Source organism: Melanerpes formicivorus, unplaced genomic scaffold (assembly GCF_026170545.1).
Source record: "Melanerpes formicivorus ecotype bairdi unplaced genomic scaffold, bMelFor1.0.p_v2 SCAF_5, whole genome shotgun sequence".
NCBI lineage: Eukaryota > Metazoa > Chordata > Aves > Piciformes > Picidae > Melanerpes > Melanerpes formicivorus.
Genome location: NW_027142357.1, coordinates 31,750,125 through 31,768,320, shown reverse-complemented (window position 1 = coordinate 31,768,320; position 18,196 = coordinate 31,750,125). Strand labels below are relative to the sequence as shown.

At 43.5% G+C, this 18,196-nt stretch overlaps 1 protein-coding gene across 8 annotated transcripts in view; it reads right to left on the bottom strand.

Annotated features, from left to right (window-relative positions):
• KALRN (kalirin RhoGEF kinase) overlaps positions 1-18,196 on the bottom strand; it is a 556,957-nt gene that overhangs the window by 40,764 nt on the left and 497,997 nt on the right. For all 8 annotated transcript variants that reach the window (XM_068139024.1, XM_068139015.1, XM_068139017.1 and 5 more), the window contains 9 exons: positions 15,971-16,101; positions 11,846-11,912; positions 10,479-10,582; positions 6,653-6,722; positions 5,816-5,902; positions 4,962-5,054; positions 3,875-3,925; positions 3,468-3,545; positions 2,451-2,636 (listed from right to left, as the gene is read on the bottom strand). In XM_068139024.1, coding sequence (XP_067995125.1) covers positions 2,451-2,636; positions 3,468-3,545; positions 3,875-3,925; positions 4,962-5,054; positions 5,816-5,902; positions 6,653-6,722; positions 10,479-10,582; positions 11,846-11,912; positions 15,971-16,101 — 867 coding nt within the window. The remainder of the gene's footprint in view (positions 1-2,450; positions 2,637-3,467; positions 3,546-3,874; positions 3,926-4,961; positions 5,055-5,815; positions 5,903-6,652; positions 6,723-10,478; positions 10,583-11,845; positions 11,913-15,970; positions 16,102-18,196) is intronic.

Sequence of the window (18,196 nt, the reverse complement as noted above, 5' to 3'; positions counted from 1 at the left end):
TCTAAGCACTTGCTCCTCTGGTTGATATTCAAAGCAAGCAAGTGAATCCTGATATGATTCCAGGAAAAAGACTTGTAGGTCAGGGTCCCTAACCTCCTATTTGTGTCTCAGGGAGATGCATTTGCAAGGCTACCCACTTAGGTATTTTGAGAGTCTGAAAGGTATCCGACTGAGAAGCACAGAAGAAGGGATGTGCAATTTCTGAACACTTAACTACCTCACTGCATAAAGAAGGGCTCTTCACTAATGCTGAAGCTCCTATCACAGTTTGAGTGTGACAGACCTTGAAGAACACTATTTGGAAGTCTCATCTCCCTGACAGCCTAGGGACAGCTGCCTTTGAAGTCATATGCGCTTCTTACGCTAATGCAGAGATCTCAGTGCTTAGCAGTGGCTGTGACACAGGGGAAAGAAATGGGATCTCTGATGCTGCCTAAGTCGTTCTGCTGTGTGGCAGGATGTGACCAGCAGGCAAATGGTCTACATCTCTCAGGGACTATGTCCCAGAGAACTGGACAGCCATGGCTGCAGGTGGTATCAGAGCTAGGCAAAGATGGCTAGTGAGTCCTGATAATGGCTTTGAAGATGAGTTCAACTTACCTGTCAGCATTTGAATGAAGATCAAAGAAACGTGATACTAGCTGACAGTGTAAAGCCTCTTCAAACTCATGAACTCAGAGCAGATGCAATTTCTGAATACCCTCTTTTAGGGCAGAGCTATGAAAGACAGGTGATGAGGCAGTCTGTTTATGTGACAGCTTTGAACAAACAGGCTGAGGTCCCACTGCAAGGTGAGGATGCCTGTGGCACAGAGCTAAGGAAAGGTCCTGCTATAGGGAATGGTTCTGCATGCCACATATCATCTCTGTGGGAAAGCATGAGAGAAATTCAGCCACAAGCTGAATGAGGGACTGGAAGGCAGGGTGCGAGAGCTGCTTGCACACAGACACCACAATGTAGTGGGGGAGATGCATGGAGATCCAGAGAGGATCTCACACATTCTGTAGGCACTCAACAGGAAAATGAGCTGTTTGCCAATTGGAAGAAAAGAGGAACTGGGAAATTATCACACACATTTTAAACTCAGACAGTGGGAACAGCATTACTCTCATAGGCTGTTTAACTAGAAAAGCAACTCATACCCTTGAGGCAAGCTGATTTTATTGACATTAGGAGAAACTTATTTGTCTCTCTCTATCTACAATATACAATTCAGGAATTGTTTCTTGCAGATAAAAGCCTCATTGTTATACATACAATAAACTGAAGTAGAAATGAATCATGTTGTTTCCATCTCCAATTTTTATAATGATTTAAATCAGCAATAAGATTAAATCAATGTTAATCATCTAAATCAGGACGATTATTTATTTGTACACTTCAGGTTTTCCCTTTATTATTTGGTTGGAAACTATGAAATTCACTGACTTGCAAAAGGATGTAGGCTTTTCAGTAAATGCTGCAGTTTGTCAGCCAAGAAGATGCCCTCATTTTAGTAAATATGCTGCTTTTCATAGATTTATTTAGTTATGTATGGTTAGTATGCATTATTTCACCTGATACTGTTCCATTTCATATTCACATACTGTTTAGATTTAGAGCAAACATAATGCATTCTCCCACACCTTTTGGAAAAGGAAATCAATGCCAGACTGGTTTCTCAGCTTTGAATGATGAAAACATTCCAATGAATCAGTGACTTTGCTCTTTCTGTTCTTTCTTTGTTACACTAGGAGAGGTAGCTTTCATTCACCTTCACTCACCACTTCAGAGGTTAACTTTGCATTTGTTAAGCAAGCATAAAACTCCCTAAACAAACAAGTATTTCCCATGGTTACTTTCAGTTCTTACTTTTAGTTCCAGCCCCATAACCTGGAAAGATTTCTTAACCCCAAAGTTTCTTAAAACTTTCTTTACAGTTTAGCTGGTTTTATAACTCCTTACAGCATTTTACAACTGTGTGCATTTTTGTTTGTTTTTTTAAGTAGTTCTGTCTTGCTACAGTCACATTAGGACTAAGAGCCTTTCCCCATTAGGGAGAGTATTTCCAGTAATGTCACACAGAGGCTTAATATTAACTTAGAGTTTGGCTCAAGATGACTGTTTCAGATACTGCACCTTCCCTCACCTTTTATGATCATGCTTAAAAGAGTCTATTGTATGCTTCCTTTTACTACTGCAACATTTAAAGTGTTTGTTAACTCAGAGTTATGAATGACAGAGGACCTGCCCTGGCTGTGCTCCTTGTAAAAATTACCCAGTAAATCATGCTGTGGTTTATTCAGAAGCGGTCTAAATGGCTTCTGATCTACTGAAAGGTAATGCAAATGTGTTCTGCAAATTGTTTGTCCACCTGTGCCAGGATGGAGCAGTTTCACAGTGGAGAATATTGCTAAGATTTCCTTATGTGACCACCAGACAGAATATGCCTCTCCCTCTCTGTTTCTTACCTTTATGCTTTTCTTGAACATGTAGCCTGGCGTTAAAGATCCTTTTCTAAGGAGTTCACTGAAGATAACTATTTGCTCAAAGAGGAACACCCTACGCTCCTTCGGTCGAGACTGAACTCCAGAATCCTGCTCTGTCACATAGAAGGTGTCCTGCTGCAGCAGCTTGCCTTGAGCTGTCAGCTTGCCCTGAGAAACAGACAAGGCATCAAAATTACAAACCCTGACCCACCATGATGCCATGAGACTATTTGGTATTTCATGCAGTCCAAGTTTTCCAATCAGAATTAACGTGAGACATATCTCCTCTAAGTTATCAAAGCACGACCTTATAAATTACGAGCTCAGTTTAAGGAAAATAACTTAGGTATTCTCTGTCTTCATTGCCATTGATTGCACATATAAAACCAAACCCAAGATGCATCAAGTAGACTGTTTTGCATTTAAATTCAAACATTGTTCCCATTATGTAGTTTGGTATTGTAATGCCTTGGATTCCCTCTAGTCCTGAGCAGCCAGTAGGCAGTGACACAACACCTCTGAAGGTGCAAAGAAACAGGACCTACCTGTTTGCAAGAATGCTATGATGCACAAGACAAAAAGACAAACTTGACTTCATCTTGGAGATAAGATAAGACATCTTACCAGGACTGTGGAAGTCTACACTGGCTTATTTACAAACCACAAGCTGTAACCTGTGGGGTTATAACTCACAAGTCCCCTCCTGGCTGTTACCAAACTGAGAAGGAGCTGTTAACATGTTAATGCTTATTAACAAGCAGAGCAGTCTGGTTCACCACCTATTTTGCTTTGGCAAGAGACAGTGAATTGCCACTAGCTTAGAGTGAGGAGTGTATCACCCCCACCTTTGAAACCTCACCAAAGCATGCAGCTCCACACAGGAGAAGAACAAGTACTAGATAAATAGCCTGGAGTAGGGCAGATTATAGAGCCAATCACTGGAAAATAAAATATTTTTCCTTGCCTCTTTGTTATTATAAGTAGAATGCAAATGCATACCTCAAAGCCTTGGAGGCGACCCAGGTTCATCATATCATTGCAACGTTTCGGTACAAGGCACATTAACTCAACTGCTTTCTGTTAAGGAAAAAGGATGTTGCATTGTTACAAGAGAATCAAAGGGCTCCTCAAATAATGAACTTCAACAGCACAATCACTGCTAGCAAGTATTGGTGGTGAGGCCCTCATGCACAGAAGCTGTATGGCAATGTCTAAAAAAAGACAGTGCACCTACAATGCAGGCCTGCACCTTCATCTTTTACCTCTGATTTAGGCTAAGAGAAGTGCCACGTTTAGAATACCAGCAGGACCTTCAGCTACTGTCAATGGGATACTGGGGGTCTCATTCCTCCATGTGAAATGGCATTAGATAACACAGCACTATTGTCCAGGACATGAAAACATACCTCTATATCAGAGCACTCCAGTCCAGCTTTTTCACTGTACCTCAGGAAGTCCTGGAGAAAGCAGAAACGTTTGCATTAAGGCACTTCAGAAAGAGAAAACAAAAGATATAAGTTTGCAAAAGAAAAAGCATATGATTTTCTCAGCAGGAACTTGCTAATATTAATAAATTCATCTTTAGAGGTTGCTGAACATTATAACCATTTTATAGATATGGCACAGGCTTGTGAATGCTTGCTGAAAACATCACAGAAAAAAAGACAAAGCTAGGATTAGCCCTTGGGAATGCTTCCTTGGTCCATGTCTTAAGCCACAAGACCACATTTCAGGGCATTTCAGGGAACATGCCTCAGTGTCTGTGCAAGTGTGCAGTTATCAGACTGTGAGCTGATGGCAGCCTGCTCGAGAGTAGTTCAAAAAAGAGAAGAAACCAGCACAGAGCCCTGGTACTGCTGGTGATTACTGGGTATGGTTCAGATGCCTAATTTTAGATATTATCTTGAGATCCCATTTTTTCAGAAATGCTGAGTCATTGGCATTGTGCATAAAGTTGGCAGAAGTCAGAGTGGTCAGATTCCTCAGGAAAAAAAAAGAAAGGAAGAAAAAGCTGTGATCTTCCCAGATTTTAAGATATTAGAATGTTCTGGAAGTAAGTTTCTTACACTGTTTTGAAGACAGATATTCAGAAATGGAAGCTACAGCATTTTTCAGAAGCATGCCACTTAGCATCAAAGACACAGAACACACTTGTTTGTCCTTATTGGACCTTAAAAAAAATTGAATTAAAGCTTTCTCTGAAACTTCAGAGGCAGAAAACTCCTATTTGAAGTTTACACTTATATTAAAAAAAAAAATCCAATTAAAGAATTTCATAATTCTGAATTGCAAACTACTCCCACAGATGTTTCCCTCCTGCTCTCTGGACATTTTCCATGGGGCACTGTCATTGTATGGCCACGGTTAAGCAGACTCCTCTTTCCTCTTAATGTGATGAATGTATTTGAGCTGAAACTAAGGCCGATTTAAAATAACAGCATCTAATGCAAGATGCAGACTACAGTTCAGTGCAAACTGTTTCTTTCCACTCACCTTGAGAAGAAGCTGATACTTAGTTATTCTTTGAATGGGTTTGATCAGGAAGTCACTGATGGTTAGCCGTTGGCTTATTTCTTGTTGAACTTCCTAAAAATTGAGGATTAAAACCAATTGCAAACAGTCACAGAGCAAGACAGAGAGCATGATAAAATGTCTCAGCAGAGACTTTATTTCCACAGAAAGTTGGTCTGTTCTTAATCTTTTGTTTGCAAGAGGGAACTTGAAAGGATTTAAAAGACCTTTAGTCAAAGACTGCGTAAAAGTCATGACCAAGCTAGAAGGCTCAGGATCCCTTCCCCATTGAGCCTGACTGACCAGGACTGCAAGGTCTGGAGACTGCTCTTTCCATTACAGCAGGGATTAGATCACAAACAAGTCCTGCAGAGCGTGCCTCATGCCCTTAGGTGAAACAAAACATCTTTCCCTTGTGAAATAAGCTCATTCACATTAATATCTAAATGTGTCTAGTCCCAAAGATTTCTTGAAACAAAGCAGCTGGATACTTGTAACAGGCACCACCCAGCTCCAACAATCTCCACCTCCCTCCCCTGTTTGTGGACTACAGATTAAAAAGGCTTGTTTTATTTCAGACAGAAATCCATACAGTTGTGGTACCCTGAGGGCCACAGATAGTCAAGGACTGGATTAAATTTTTATTAGAAATTAACAAGATGAGAATTTGAAATAAATTAAATAATACCATTTTTTTTGCCCCGGACATTAGCAGCCTGTGCAGTATCAAAATCTTGCAGAGTTTGTTTTAGACAAGCCCCACAGGTTACAGAATAGTCTACTTGAGTAGGACTCACAGCTATAAGTAACAGTAATGTATAATGAGCCATGCTTACCTCAAAGTATGCCTCATACTCAGCTACTATATATTCAGATCGTGGCTTGTTTTGGCAATACACCACGTACATGTGCAATCGCCGCTCCTACGAAAGCAAGAGGCACAGCAGCCTGGTTAGATATTGGCTACCGTTCTGTTCTGCTGTTAAAAGCTGCCAGAAAGTTACTTTGATGTTCTGCTTGGGTTTCCTTTCTTTTTGGTTTAATCAAACGTTTAGTTTGCTGAAGTAGGGAAGCAAACTGGCAACTGGTTCTGTTCACCACTCTGGCACCTTACACAAGGGGAGGTTTCAATGGGGGTAGACAGTTAGAGATGCCATCTGCAGCTGGTAGATTTGAAATTTGCTGCAGAGTTGCACTCTGGCAAATGTCACACCAACATGGCAATTGTAACAGCTGGCAAGCATCTGTTGTAATTGTATTTTGGCAAAGATGTGCTTGGCCACATCAATTTTGCCACCAAAATAAGTCTGCAAGAAGGCAGTGTTTGATGCTGTAGTTCAATCCAGCTGCTGGCTAAAGATGCAGAACTGTAGAGCTACTTCATGTTTAAATTCAGTCTAGCCATATAAAAGTATGAGGTCAGCACAAACAAATCACAGGATGTTAAGGGTTGGAAGGGACCTCTGGAGATGACCCAGTCAAATCCCCTGCCAGAGCTGGACTGTATAAGCTAGCGCAGGTCACACAGGAATGCATCCAGATGGGTCTTAAAAGTCTCAAGAGAAGATGACTCCACAACCCCTCTGGGGAGCCTCTAACAGATGTTTTTGGAAAGGTGTCATCACACCCTAAATGACAATTACACTAGAGATCCATTACAAAATGAGACTTACATGTTTAATAAAGAGCTGTGCTAAACGGTCAGGTTCCTGAAGACATTTTTCCAGTTCAGCTAGGAAAAAGCTGGAAGAAAGGATATCAGTATTTCAGAACACTTCTTTAGGTCATCCCAGCAGCAAACTAGTTGGTCCTTCAGCTATAACAGGGAAATTTTAGCTATAGTATTCAGTAGTAAATGAAAAGATAAGCTTGGCTTCAGCCCTTAATGGTGGGATTTCTAAAACATTAGATGAGAGCTGTGAGATATGGGGGTCTCGTCTTGCAAACTATCTGTTCTTCCTACTATCACAGTAAAAAGTGCCAATCACAGTAAAAAGTGCCAATGACTATCTAACTGCAAGAATTGCTTTTGTTTGACTGAGAACTCCCAAAGCAAAGCTTTTCTGTATACCAAAAGAAGCTTTGCCATGAGCTCTCAGCTGTGTGAGCAGATTTAGAGCACTGGCCACTGTGAAAGAGATGCTGAAGTTTCCATTTGAATAAACAAGTCAATACATTTTTGCCAGGTGGAGTTTTGGTATGTTCTCAATTTTACAGGTTTCCAGCATATTATTGTTAGCATTACATTGCAATTCATAATAGTAATTCATGAACATTGTTTCTATCTTGATCTGCAGCATCTGGAGGTTATTCTAGCTTGAATGCCCTTACCAGGAACATTCTGAGGTAAAAGAGAATAGAATAGAATAGAATAGAATAGAATAGAATAGAATAGAATAGAATAGAATAGAATAGAATAGAATAGACCAGACCAGACCAGACCAGACCAGGTTGGAAGAGACCTTTGAGATCATCGCGTCCAACTTATGATCCAACACCACCTAACCAACTAAACTATGCAACCAAGCACCCTATCAAGTCTCCTCCTAAACACCTCCAATGATGGTGACACCACCACCTCCCCAGGCAGCCCATTCCAATGGCCAATCACTCTCTCTCTCTGTAGAATTTCTTCCTAACCTCCAGCCTAAACCTCCCCTGGCACAGCTTGAGACTGTGTCCTCTTGTTCCAGTTCTGGGTGCCTGGGAGAAGAGACCAACCCCCACCTGTCTACAACCTCCCTTCAGGTAGTTGTAGACAACAATAAGGTCACCCCTGAGCCTCCTCTTCTCCAGGCTAAGCAACCCCAGCTCCCTCAGCCTCTCCTCATAGGGCTTGTGTTCCAAACTTTGGAAATACTGGTAGTTTTTTCTAACTGGTAGGCAAATCCTGACAATCTCCTTTGCCATGATCTTGCTCTTTTTCACTGGAGGATTTCTGTGTCAAATTGCCTCCATGGATATGATACAACAGCCAGATTTGGTGAGAGGACATGCCTTGTAATGGTTTGGTTCCAAGAAATCCCAAAACCTCACAAAAAGATGCACATTGGACAGCTGTCCTAACTAAACATTCACTACCACCAGATACAGCTGCTCCCATAACTCAGTCCTCTATGAATGTTAAATTCATCTGCATTTAAATAGACTTCTTGACCCAGATATGCAGAAGTAAAAATAGTGAGTCTCTCCCTATGTGACAGAGAAAATTGCTATCATTATGTGTTAGAGAGAATTCCTATCATCTCAATAAAATGATGCATAGCACTGGTGACAAAAAACTCTGTTGGTGAAGCTTTTCTGATGTTTTTTGTTTTGTGCTCACAAAGGCATCTGTCAGAACATAAGGACAAGGCCCAGGCCCAGCCCATAAGATAAGCACCTGTGGGACACATAATGTAAAGGATACCATGTTTCCTGGGAGAGAGAAATGTCCAGAGCTGAGGGAAGATCCAGCCTGGTGTTCATTGCTCAAGTCTACACATGCACACTCAAATTCTACCTAGCTGGAGCTGTAGAGTATGTCTGAATGGCAGAGCTGAAATGGTGACCACACTGTCCATAAGCAGGACATTGCTGTTCCTAAGTTAGAGCAGGAATGGATTTTGTGTTTCCAGCAGCTTTTCAAAAGCTACTTGTATGAGCAAGATTTTCAAGACAGAGTTCTTAATTCAGAGTTAAAACCATGTCAGAGCTTTTACATGAGAAGGATCTTGAAGGGATTTGCCTTGTATCACTCTACTAATACTGCTAGTATCACTCAAGTACTACTGGCATGGTCAGTCTTTGTGATCCTGTCAGCTGAGGATCCAGCAAGTATCCCACATGCAGCAGCTCTCTGGGAGCTCTGTTGGGACTGCTTATGAGCAGCAAGTAGCTCAGGAGCTGTGAATATCTCATACACCTGTGGATATCATAGTGGTATCTCCCATTAAGACTCTTCTTATGGCTCCCCAGCAAGGAGTAAGAGAGTTACTGGCAGCACATCACTGACACAGAGACTCTCTCATGTACAACATTTCTGTCACACTGACCAGTGCTCCTGGCACAGTGTTTGAACCAGCATAAAGCTGTATCTGTGATCAGAGAGAGCATGATAAACACCCTTCCATGACGCCAGGCAGTGCAAAGCTATAGCCCACCAAAATTTTCTTTTCCCTGGGAAAAATGATTTTATGTAAGATCGATGCTGTGCATCATGCAACTGTATCAGTTTTGGCTGGGTAGATATAGCCTGTACCAGGATCTGGTGTACCATGAAACTCTGGCTGAGAGCACATGAATTAGAGCATGTTCTCAGGATTCAAGGTATCATAGTATCATTCAGGGTTGGAAGGGACCACAAGGATCATCTAGTTCCAACCCCCCTGCCAGGGGCAGGGACACCTCACACTAGATCAGGCTGCCCAGAGCCTCATCCAGCCTGGGCTTAAACACCCCCAGGGACAGGGCCTCAACCACCTCCCTGGACAACACATTCCAGGGCTTCACCACTCTCATGGTGAAGAACCTTGTCCTCACATCAAGCCTGAACCTCCCCAACTCCAGCTTCATTCCATTCCCCCTGGTCCTATCACTACCTGAGATCCTGAGAAGTCCCTCCCCAGCCTTCCTGTAGGCCCCCTTCAGATACTGGAAGGCCACAATTAGGTCACCTCGGAGCCTTCTCTTCTCCAGACTGAACAGCCCCAACTCCTTCAGTCTGTCCTCACAGGAGAGGTGCTCCAGCCCTCTGCTCATCCTCGTGGCCCTTCTCTGGACACCTTCCAGCACCTCCACATCCCTCTTGTAATAGGGGCTCCAGAACTGGACGCAGTACTCCAGGTGGGGTCTCACCAGGGCTGAGTAGAGGGGGAGAATCACCTCCCTTGCCCTGCTGGCCACACTTCTCCTGATGCAGCCCAGGATCTGATTGGCTTGGCGGGCTGCAAGTGCACACTGAGAGCTCCTGTTGAACTTCTCCTCCCCCAGCATCCCCAAATCTCTCTCCTCAGGGCTGGTCTCCCAGTCTGTATTTGTGCCTGGGATTGCCTCGACCCAGATGCAGGACCCTGCACTTGCTCTTATTGAACTTCATGAGGTTGGTTTGTGCCCACCTCTCCAGCCTGTCCAGGTCCCTCTGGATGGCCTCCCTTCCCTCCAGCATGTCTGCTGCACCACACAGCTTGGTGTCATCAGCAAACTTGCTGAGGGTGCACTCAATGCCACTGTCCATGGCACCCACGAAGATGTTGAACAAGACAGGTCCCAGGACTGATCCCTGAGGGACTCCACTTGTCACTGGCCTCCACTGGGACATGATTAGTGAAGTTATTAAGCAGCAATTGCAAAACAACAGAAACCACTTAAATTGAGGCAATGTCCTTTGGAAGTTCAGCCCTGAATGACCTGCAAATTCAATTCAAAGCGGCTTAGACACACAGACACCATATACCACACCAATCCATTGTGGACAAGCAGTTCATAAGTGCTTAAAAATGAACTAAACCAAAAACTTACTCTTTATGCCAGTCATAGATCTGGTGAATATTGCCAAATACAATCTTGTCTTTCCCTTTCATATCTTCAGAAACTCCTTTTTCTTCCATCCTCTTCATGAAGCCCTTTAGGATTAATAGTCAGTGATTACTGAAGGGTTCATTTGAAAGGGGAGCATAATCACACTCTTTTCAAAGAAGCAAAAGCTTAATGCCAGGACTTTTTTTTCACACAGAGAACACTTAAAATGCCTTTTGTACCATTTTAAACCCCAAACCATCTAGGCACTTCAAATTACACAGTTTGCTTAAAAGAAAATTTTACAGGATTTATTCTGAATATCTGCAGTGCTTACACACACCATCATTAGGTGTCATTGAAATGGCAAGTGCAATTAGAAGATAAAAGTTAAACAAAAGTAGTTTATCAAGCTTTTGGCTTCTCTGGTAAGATGAAGAAGCCAGACTGCATACAGATTTCTTCCATTCATCACAAGTGTTTTGTGGGAGCACAAAGCCAAGCCCTTAAGTCTAACAGAGTCACACCTCCTGAGAGTTTCTTTGTAACTTCACTGCAGGCTTGTTGGGTTTGCTAGCACTGCATGAAGTAAACATAAGATAACACAAAGGTGCTCAAGTTTGGAAGCTGTCAAAAATTACTGTTAGTGGGCTCATAATTCTCCTTGGACTAGCGAATGCCAAAAGCATTGCCAAAAGCGGACCTGTACCTCCAGATCTGAGTCCTTGCCGGGGAAAAAACAAAACCAAGGCCCCTGCATGTGAGTTGTCCCTGACAGGTGATCTCTAGGGATCAGCCAGGTCATTGTGAGTTGAAACTTCAAAAACTATGACTGGTTTTTAACAGAACAAAAACCCAACCAAGCACAAACTGTATTTTACCTCAAGGGTTTGTTTGCAAAACAATAACCCACAGGCCACACATGCACTTGAGCACAGACCCAAACTCAGCTTCTGTAAAGGTACTCGAGCACTGGACTTGAGTCCAGGTGCAAACTGAAGTAAATGGTGTGTTACCATTACTGAATATGACAGCAAGCACAAAGTAAGTGATAGGAGCTTAAGTTATTCTCCCCCATTGCCCTCAAGGCTGCATTACAGCAGAAAGTGTTTGTCACAAGCGGGGTAGCCAAGAAAAACCTTTGCACACTAGATTTGAAACTTAAAATACAACTTCTGTTAGATGGAAACAAAAATAGTTTCCAAAGGCATTTCTTCTTGTTTCTGTCAACATGAGAAGGGGACCATGGAAGCAGAGTGCAAAATAAAGCCGTTTGTTTCTTGTGCTGTATTTTTCTGTTGTTGTCACTTGTCAGCATGGTGCTTTTTAGTGGGAAAACATTTTACACAGCAGAGTTTGCTTCAGCTCACCTCCACAACAGTTCCCAAGTCTTTGACGTAGTCTTTTTCAGTCTGTACCAGTTCATTTAAGACAAACCTGAATTAAAATAGAACACACACGTATTTGACCAGATTCCTTGACGTTACCATTTGCTCCTCTTACCACATATTAAATTTCCCTAAAACACCACTGTCATCCAGGTCACATAACACAACTCACTCTTCACTTACTTATAACTCTGTGGAATGTAAATGACAGAACCATCACATTTCAGGTCAGGGGAGTTTCATTTGTCTTAACCAGCGGTGAGAGGTCTGGAGCACAAGCCCTATGAGGAGAGACTGAGGGAGCTGGGGTTGCTTAGTCTGGAGAAGAGAAGGCTCAGAGGAGACCTCATTGCTGTCTACAACTACCTGAAGGGAGGTTGTAGCCAGGTGGGGGTTGGTCTCTTCTCCCAGGCAACCAGCAACAGAACAAGAGGACACAGTCTCAAGCTGTGCCAGGGGAGGTTTAGGCTGGATGTTAGGAAGAAATTCTTCACAGAAAGAGAGATTGGCCATTGGAATGGGCTGCCCAGGGAGGTGGTAGAGTCACCATCATTGGAGGTATTTAAGAAGAGACGGGATGGGGCGCCTGGTGCCATGGTTTAGTTGGTTAGGCGGTGTTGGATGACAGGTTGGACTTGATGATCTCAAAGGTCTTTTCCAACCTGGTCTATCCTATTCCATTCCATTGCACTCTACTCTACTCTTCTGTCCCTCTTTCCTCTCACAGCCCAGGTTGCTGTAAAAGCAGCAGCATGAACAGCTGTCTGTGCTTTGAACTGCTCTTCCCTGCTCTCCTCTATCCTCCATGTAGAACCCCTGACAGCAATGGAGATGTGTCCTGACCCATTCTGCAGCAAGCAGGAGTGGGTTTCTTGTCCTAGCCCCTCTGGCTTTATCCAAGATTAAGTTTTAATTTGGAAGTTTTGAACAATTGTAAAACAAAGCCCATATCCCACCATAACCAGGATCTTACTCTTTCAGTGTAGGTAATCTGTGTGTGAGTGTCAAATGCTGATTTCAGAGGTAACAATCCCCCCAAGTAGAAGAGTCACCTAATGAAGGTCCTGTGCATGAACAACAGCAAGGTAAAAGAAGCCCCTCCCTTTTTAAGTCAAACTGACTAATGTTCTTTCAAGGACAATTTCAAAAACTTACAGCCTGCTGCAGATTTGCTTCTCAGCTACACCAATGCATAGACATGGCCCATGACAAAAACTCCATCTGCACTCAAATTCACTAAGGCAGTAACAAGGCTAGAAGATAGAGGAGTGCTTTCATGTCTAATGTCACTCTGTTCACATCAATAAGCACACTGACCCACTTGACGTGATAGGGCTGAAGGCAGACAGTGCTAAGACAAAAGCCTGGTTGAAAATACCTAGAGCGTTGCAAGGAGAGGCTCAGTTGTGAGAGGTAACAGAGAAAATAATCTTGTTCACATTGCTCTCCCAACATGTCCCAAAAGAGACACTTAAGACACAAGGCAGGAAGAGGTCAAACATTTCTTGTTCCTTTAAGAGTGAAATCCAGCCCCCTTGGCATAAGACAGAGCTGGCAGTGGCTGTGCTCTCCGAAGTGCTCTGCCAAGTTGTGTGCCTGGGTAGTAAACACACATAGGGCAAAAGGCTGCTCCTTATAAAGCAGCGGCATGTGGCCTGAGCAAGCTCATGCTGCACAGGCCCCTCTTGCTGGCTGACCTGCTGTGCCCTTGCAAAAGGTTTGTCACCTCTCCTCCACGTGGGCAGGCATGCTGGGAGGTGACTTTTTGGCTCACTCCACCTCTGTCTCCATCACTCCCCACAAACACAGAGAGCTGCTCAGGAAATGGGGAGAGCCTCTCTCATCTGCCCACTTTCTCTCCTTCAGTTCGAGCAAGGATCCATCTGGCCAAGCCCTGATCTAAAAGTGAAGCAGTGGGTACTTGCAGCACGTAATGCTGCAGGCCATGCAGGCTAGTGGCTGCGAAATAAACATCAGTGCAGTGACCACCTGTCTATCAGGTGAACAGATTAAACTTACAAATATATATCTCTATTAGGAACCAGGGTCTGTACCTCCATGGCTTACCTTAAACTCAGCACCAGTGGTCCCCCAGCTCCCTTCTTGCTACTGCACGTAAAAAAAATCAACCTTGATGACTTCTATGAGTCCTGTGAAGCCTAACTGACACAGGAACTTAGGGGCACTCCAAAATTCAAGGATTCTAAGACGCATGCTGCCAAAAATTCAAGGCCATTCATTTCATCTGATAACATGGCAGTTGCTTGGAAAGTGCCTGCCCTGGTCACCAACTGGTATTGACTACAGAGCAGCGTTTAAAATGGCATGAACTGGATCAAGGATAGAGCCTCCACAGTTCTGAATAAGTCTGAGCATCTGGGTATCTTGGTAACTGTGTGAAATCTGCACTGAACAGCACTGTTCAATGAGATTATTGCCTTATGGCTCACAGAAATGAAGCAATGAAGCCTGATGGAATAGGGGTTTCCTAACACCAGGGCTAACCGCTGGCATATGTGTGCTGTCGAACACAGGAAATTACTGCCCGTGCCTACACAAGGCTTCATCTGCTGGTGTGGGCAATAGGGGTCACAGTTCAAGCTGGGAGCTCAGCTGCCTCATATAGTGATGGAATCAAACCCAGCAAGCCTCAGAGATACAGAACACACAGAAAGGAGCTGTAAAGGAGACAGATGCCTTGTGCTGAAAGCCACTAGCAGATGCTCCTAAATACCCTGGCATTCAGAAAATCTGGATGGAGGCAGCCACTCACTACGGCTGACGCTGCCAGTCCCCCTGACAGCGGCACTGCACGCTCAAAAGTGTTACTGTATCTGTGCTTACAGTGGCAAAGGTCTGTGCTAAACCTGCAACCTGCGGTTAGCTGTCAGTTATTTAATTAATGGATTGCTACCAGAGAAACCCAACAACTTGCAATACCAAGGAGCTTTAAGGAGACAGGCGTGGGCAGAGATGTTCCCTGCCGGAAGGCTGACGCCTGTTTAGTAGAAAACTTCTTCCATTCAGAAACACATCCAGGAGTGTCATGTCCCTGCCTGCTCCTGGGAGTTGATCCAGTACCTTACTGCATTGCTTCTCTGGCTTCCTATGACAAACGGCAGGAGCAAACGATGGCTTTCACAGACCTGTGGCACTTGGCTCCTACTTCCTCTTCTACTCTGACTACCTCCTCCGTCTTCCCCAACTTGGTTTGCTTCCCTGCTTGGCACCTTTCCTAAAGGAGATGCTGCTCTTCTAACTCTTACCTTTACCATGCTCCAATGAGAATTGTATGAACTGATACTTCCCCCCTCAATCTACCATTTGATTAGATCATTGCATTTACTGTTGTTTGTGTAAGAGGCAATGTAAAGAAAAGGGGTACCTCAGCTCTCTTTAATATAATTCTATATTCTATTTCACCAACTCTCTGTGTCCTTCAGCTGAACTATGCATTGAAGAAATGCTTTAGTCATGATAAGCTCTGAAGGCACAGTGTTATTTTTGTTATATTTAAGGGAGTGTACAGATAATTCTAAAAAACAACTTTCAGGAGCTGTCACCATATTTTTCTCCTCTCCTATTACCATGAACATGAGGATTTCCCAAATGGAACTTTCTTTCAGGTGATGTGTTTCCACCACAAATGCATCTGAATTCTGCCTCTTCCTTTGCTAATAACTATGGCAAAGCATATTCTCGAATTACAAAAATCCTAGTGGGATTCTCTGCTCTTTTCCTTGAAGGTAACGAACAAGGTCAATCCCATACCACCTTTTAAGAGTTGATTTCACCTCTGGCAATGCATTAATCACCAAGGCAAACACCTCACTAATGCTCATGCAATAGATGAGAGGCTTTCACAGCAACAGATTATTTACTATCTAGGGTAAAAACTGTACACTTTAAGGAGCAGTAATGAACTTCCTGCATGTGCAAGTGTTTTTATAAAGTATTTTTACAGGTTAATTACAAACAGGAGCAAGCAGAACACAGTTTTACTCCTAGTTCCATGCTCATTCACTGACTACAAAGCATTCTTTTTGTGCAGCTATGTGTCCTCCTTGGGAGCATACTTCAGGAAGAAGAACCAGCAAGACAACTTACATCCTGCCTCTCATTGCTTTGGCTTTTTGCTCTTCTTCAAGGTTTCGTGGGGGAGTCAAAGGTGTCATTCCTTCATTTAAGCAGCCGGTGGCATCTTTTAAGCTTCCTCTGTAAGATCCTCCTTCAAGGGTCTAAAAAAAAAACCAAACACCCAAAGAACAACAGAATCAACCTTATCCTTCAACTCCAGCTCCAGTCTTATCTTCTGGTTCAAGTTCGGCAATCAGCGCCTAAGTCTAAAACCAAGCAGAGTATTCAGCAATACTTTCCTGCAGGGAAGTAAACCAAACTAGTTTTAAGTTGATATAAGACATCCCCCCCCCCAAAAAAAAAAAACAACCAACCAACCAAGCCAACCCAAAACACCAAACCCACAACAAAACCCAACCCCAACATTAAAATAGCAATGTCCTTTTGTTAGAAGGCAGGAAAAGATGTTCCAGTAGTTCCAGGAATAGAAACCACTTCCAAATTATTTCAAAACAACCTGAAAATATCCTGATGTCTCCAACAGAAGAGTGTTAGGCTACACAGGTCAGTGTTCCTCTGCCAAAGGCTGAATGGGGATTCTTGCTAGTAAAGTAAACCACAAATGAAACAGAAATAGATGGATGCATGGTAACATTCCACAATAATTAACCTTTCCCCCAAATCCCTGGAAAGCAACTGCAATTGACCTAATAGGCTGAATGTGGAGGGAAAAAAATATTCTCTGAAAATACATCTAACTGGATTAATGAAATGCTTTTCAATTTATTAGTCCCTTGATAGAGTCAAGCTATTTTAAGTACATTTTCTGGGAATGTCTTTCTTGTTTTCTCATCTCACAAAGAGGTTCTTCACCACTTGCTCCTTATCAAGCACCCTACATATGCTGACTATTTTCATGCACCAACATCTCAAACCAAGAAAATACCAAACCCCTTTGAAATGACTCACAGGATAAAGCTGTTTGCACAGAGTTAGAGTAAAATTACTGTATAATGATCACTGGGGGTGGTGTTGTTGTTTTGTTTTTATTCTCTTCATTCTTATAGTTGTGCACATTGGCCACAACAACCCCATGCAGTGCTACAGGCTGGGGTCAGAGTGGCTGGAGAGCAGCCAGGCGGAGAGGGACCTGGGGGTACTGGTTGATGGTAGGCTGAACATGAGCCTGCAGTGTGCCCAGGCAGCCAAGAGGGCCAATGGCATCCTGGCCTGCATCAAGAACAGTGTGGCCAGCAGGAGCAGGGAGGTCATTCTGCCCCTGTACACTGCCCTGGTTAGGCCACACCTCGAGTACTGTGTCCAGTTCTGGGCCCCTCAGTTTAGGAAGGATGTTGACTTGCTGGAGCGAGTCCAGAGAAGGGCAACGAAGTTAGTGAGGAGCTTGGAACACGAGCCCTATGAGGAGAGGCTGAGGGAGCTGGGGCTGCTTAGCCTGGAGAGGAGGAGGCTCAGGGGTGACCTTATTGCTCTCCACAACTACCTGAAGGGGGCTTGTAAACAGGCAGAGGTTGGTCTCTTCTCCCAGGCAGCCAGCACCAGAACAAGAGGACACAGTCTCAGGCTGCGCCAGGGGAAGTTCAGGCTGGAGGTCAGGAGGAAGTTTTACACAGAGAGAGTGATTGCCCATTGGAATGGGCTGCCCGGGGAGGTGGTGGAGTCGCCGTCACTGGAGGTGTTCAGGAGGAGACTTGACAGGGTGCTTGGTTACATGGGTTAGTTGATTAGGTGGTGTTGGGTGATAGGTTGGACGCGATGACCTTGAAGGTCTCTTCCAACCTGGTCTATTCTATTCTATTCTATTCTAAATGAACCTTGGTAGGCTTGTCACAAACCTGCTTTAATCCTGACTTGTTAATTAAGTCAAATGGGCTCTAAGTAAGGATTTAACCAAATTAGAGGTTCTGGCACATGTACAAAAAAGGTTTAGCTTTGATATTAACATTTTGAACTGTTTCAGGGAAAACTTAAGCCAAGATATGAAATGGATTTACTCCTTATTCAATAGGCATGGGACTAGACAGGGAAAATGCAGGATACTGACATTTTTGAACAAATTAAACCCAGAGCATTTTTATGGCCTATTCCACTCCCTGTCAGAAAGAGCTGACAAGATTAAAAGAGACACATGAATCTTTGCAAAATTAAAGCACAGCTGTGATACTTCAAGCAGTTCCACTCTTTAGAGGGTCTTTTTAGGGAAACCAGAATACCAAACAAATTCAGCTGTTGGGTAGT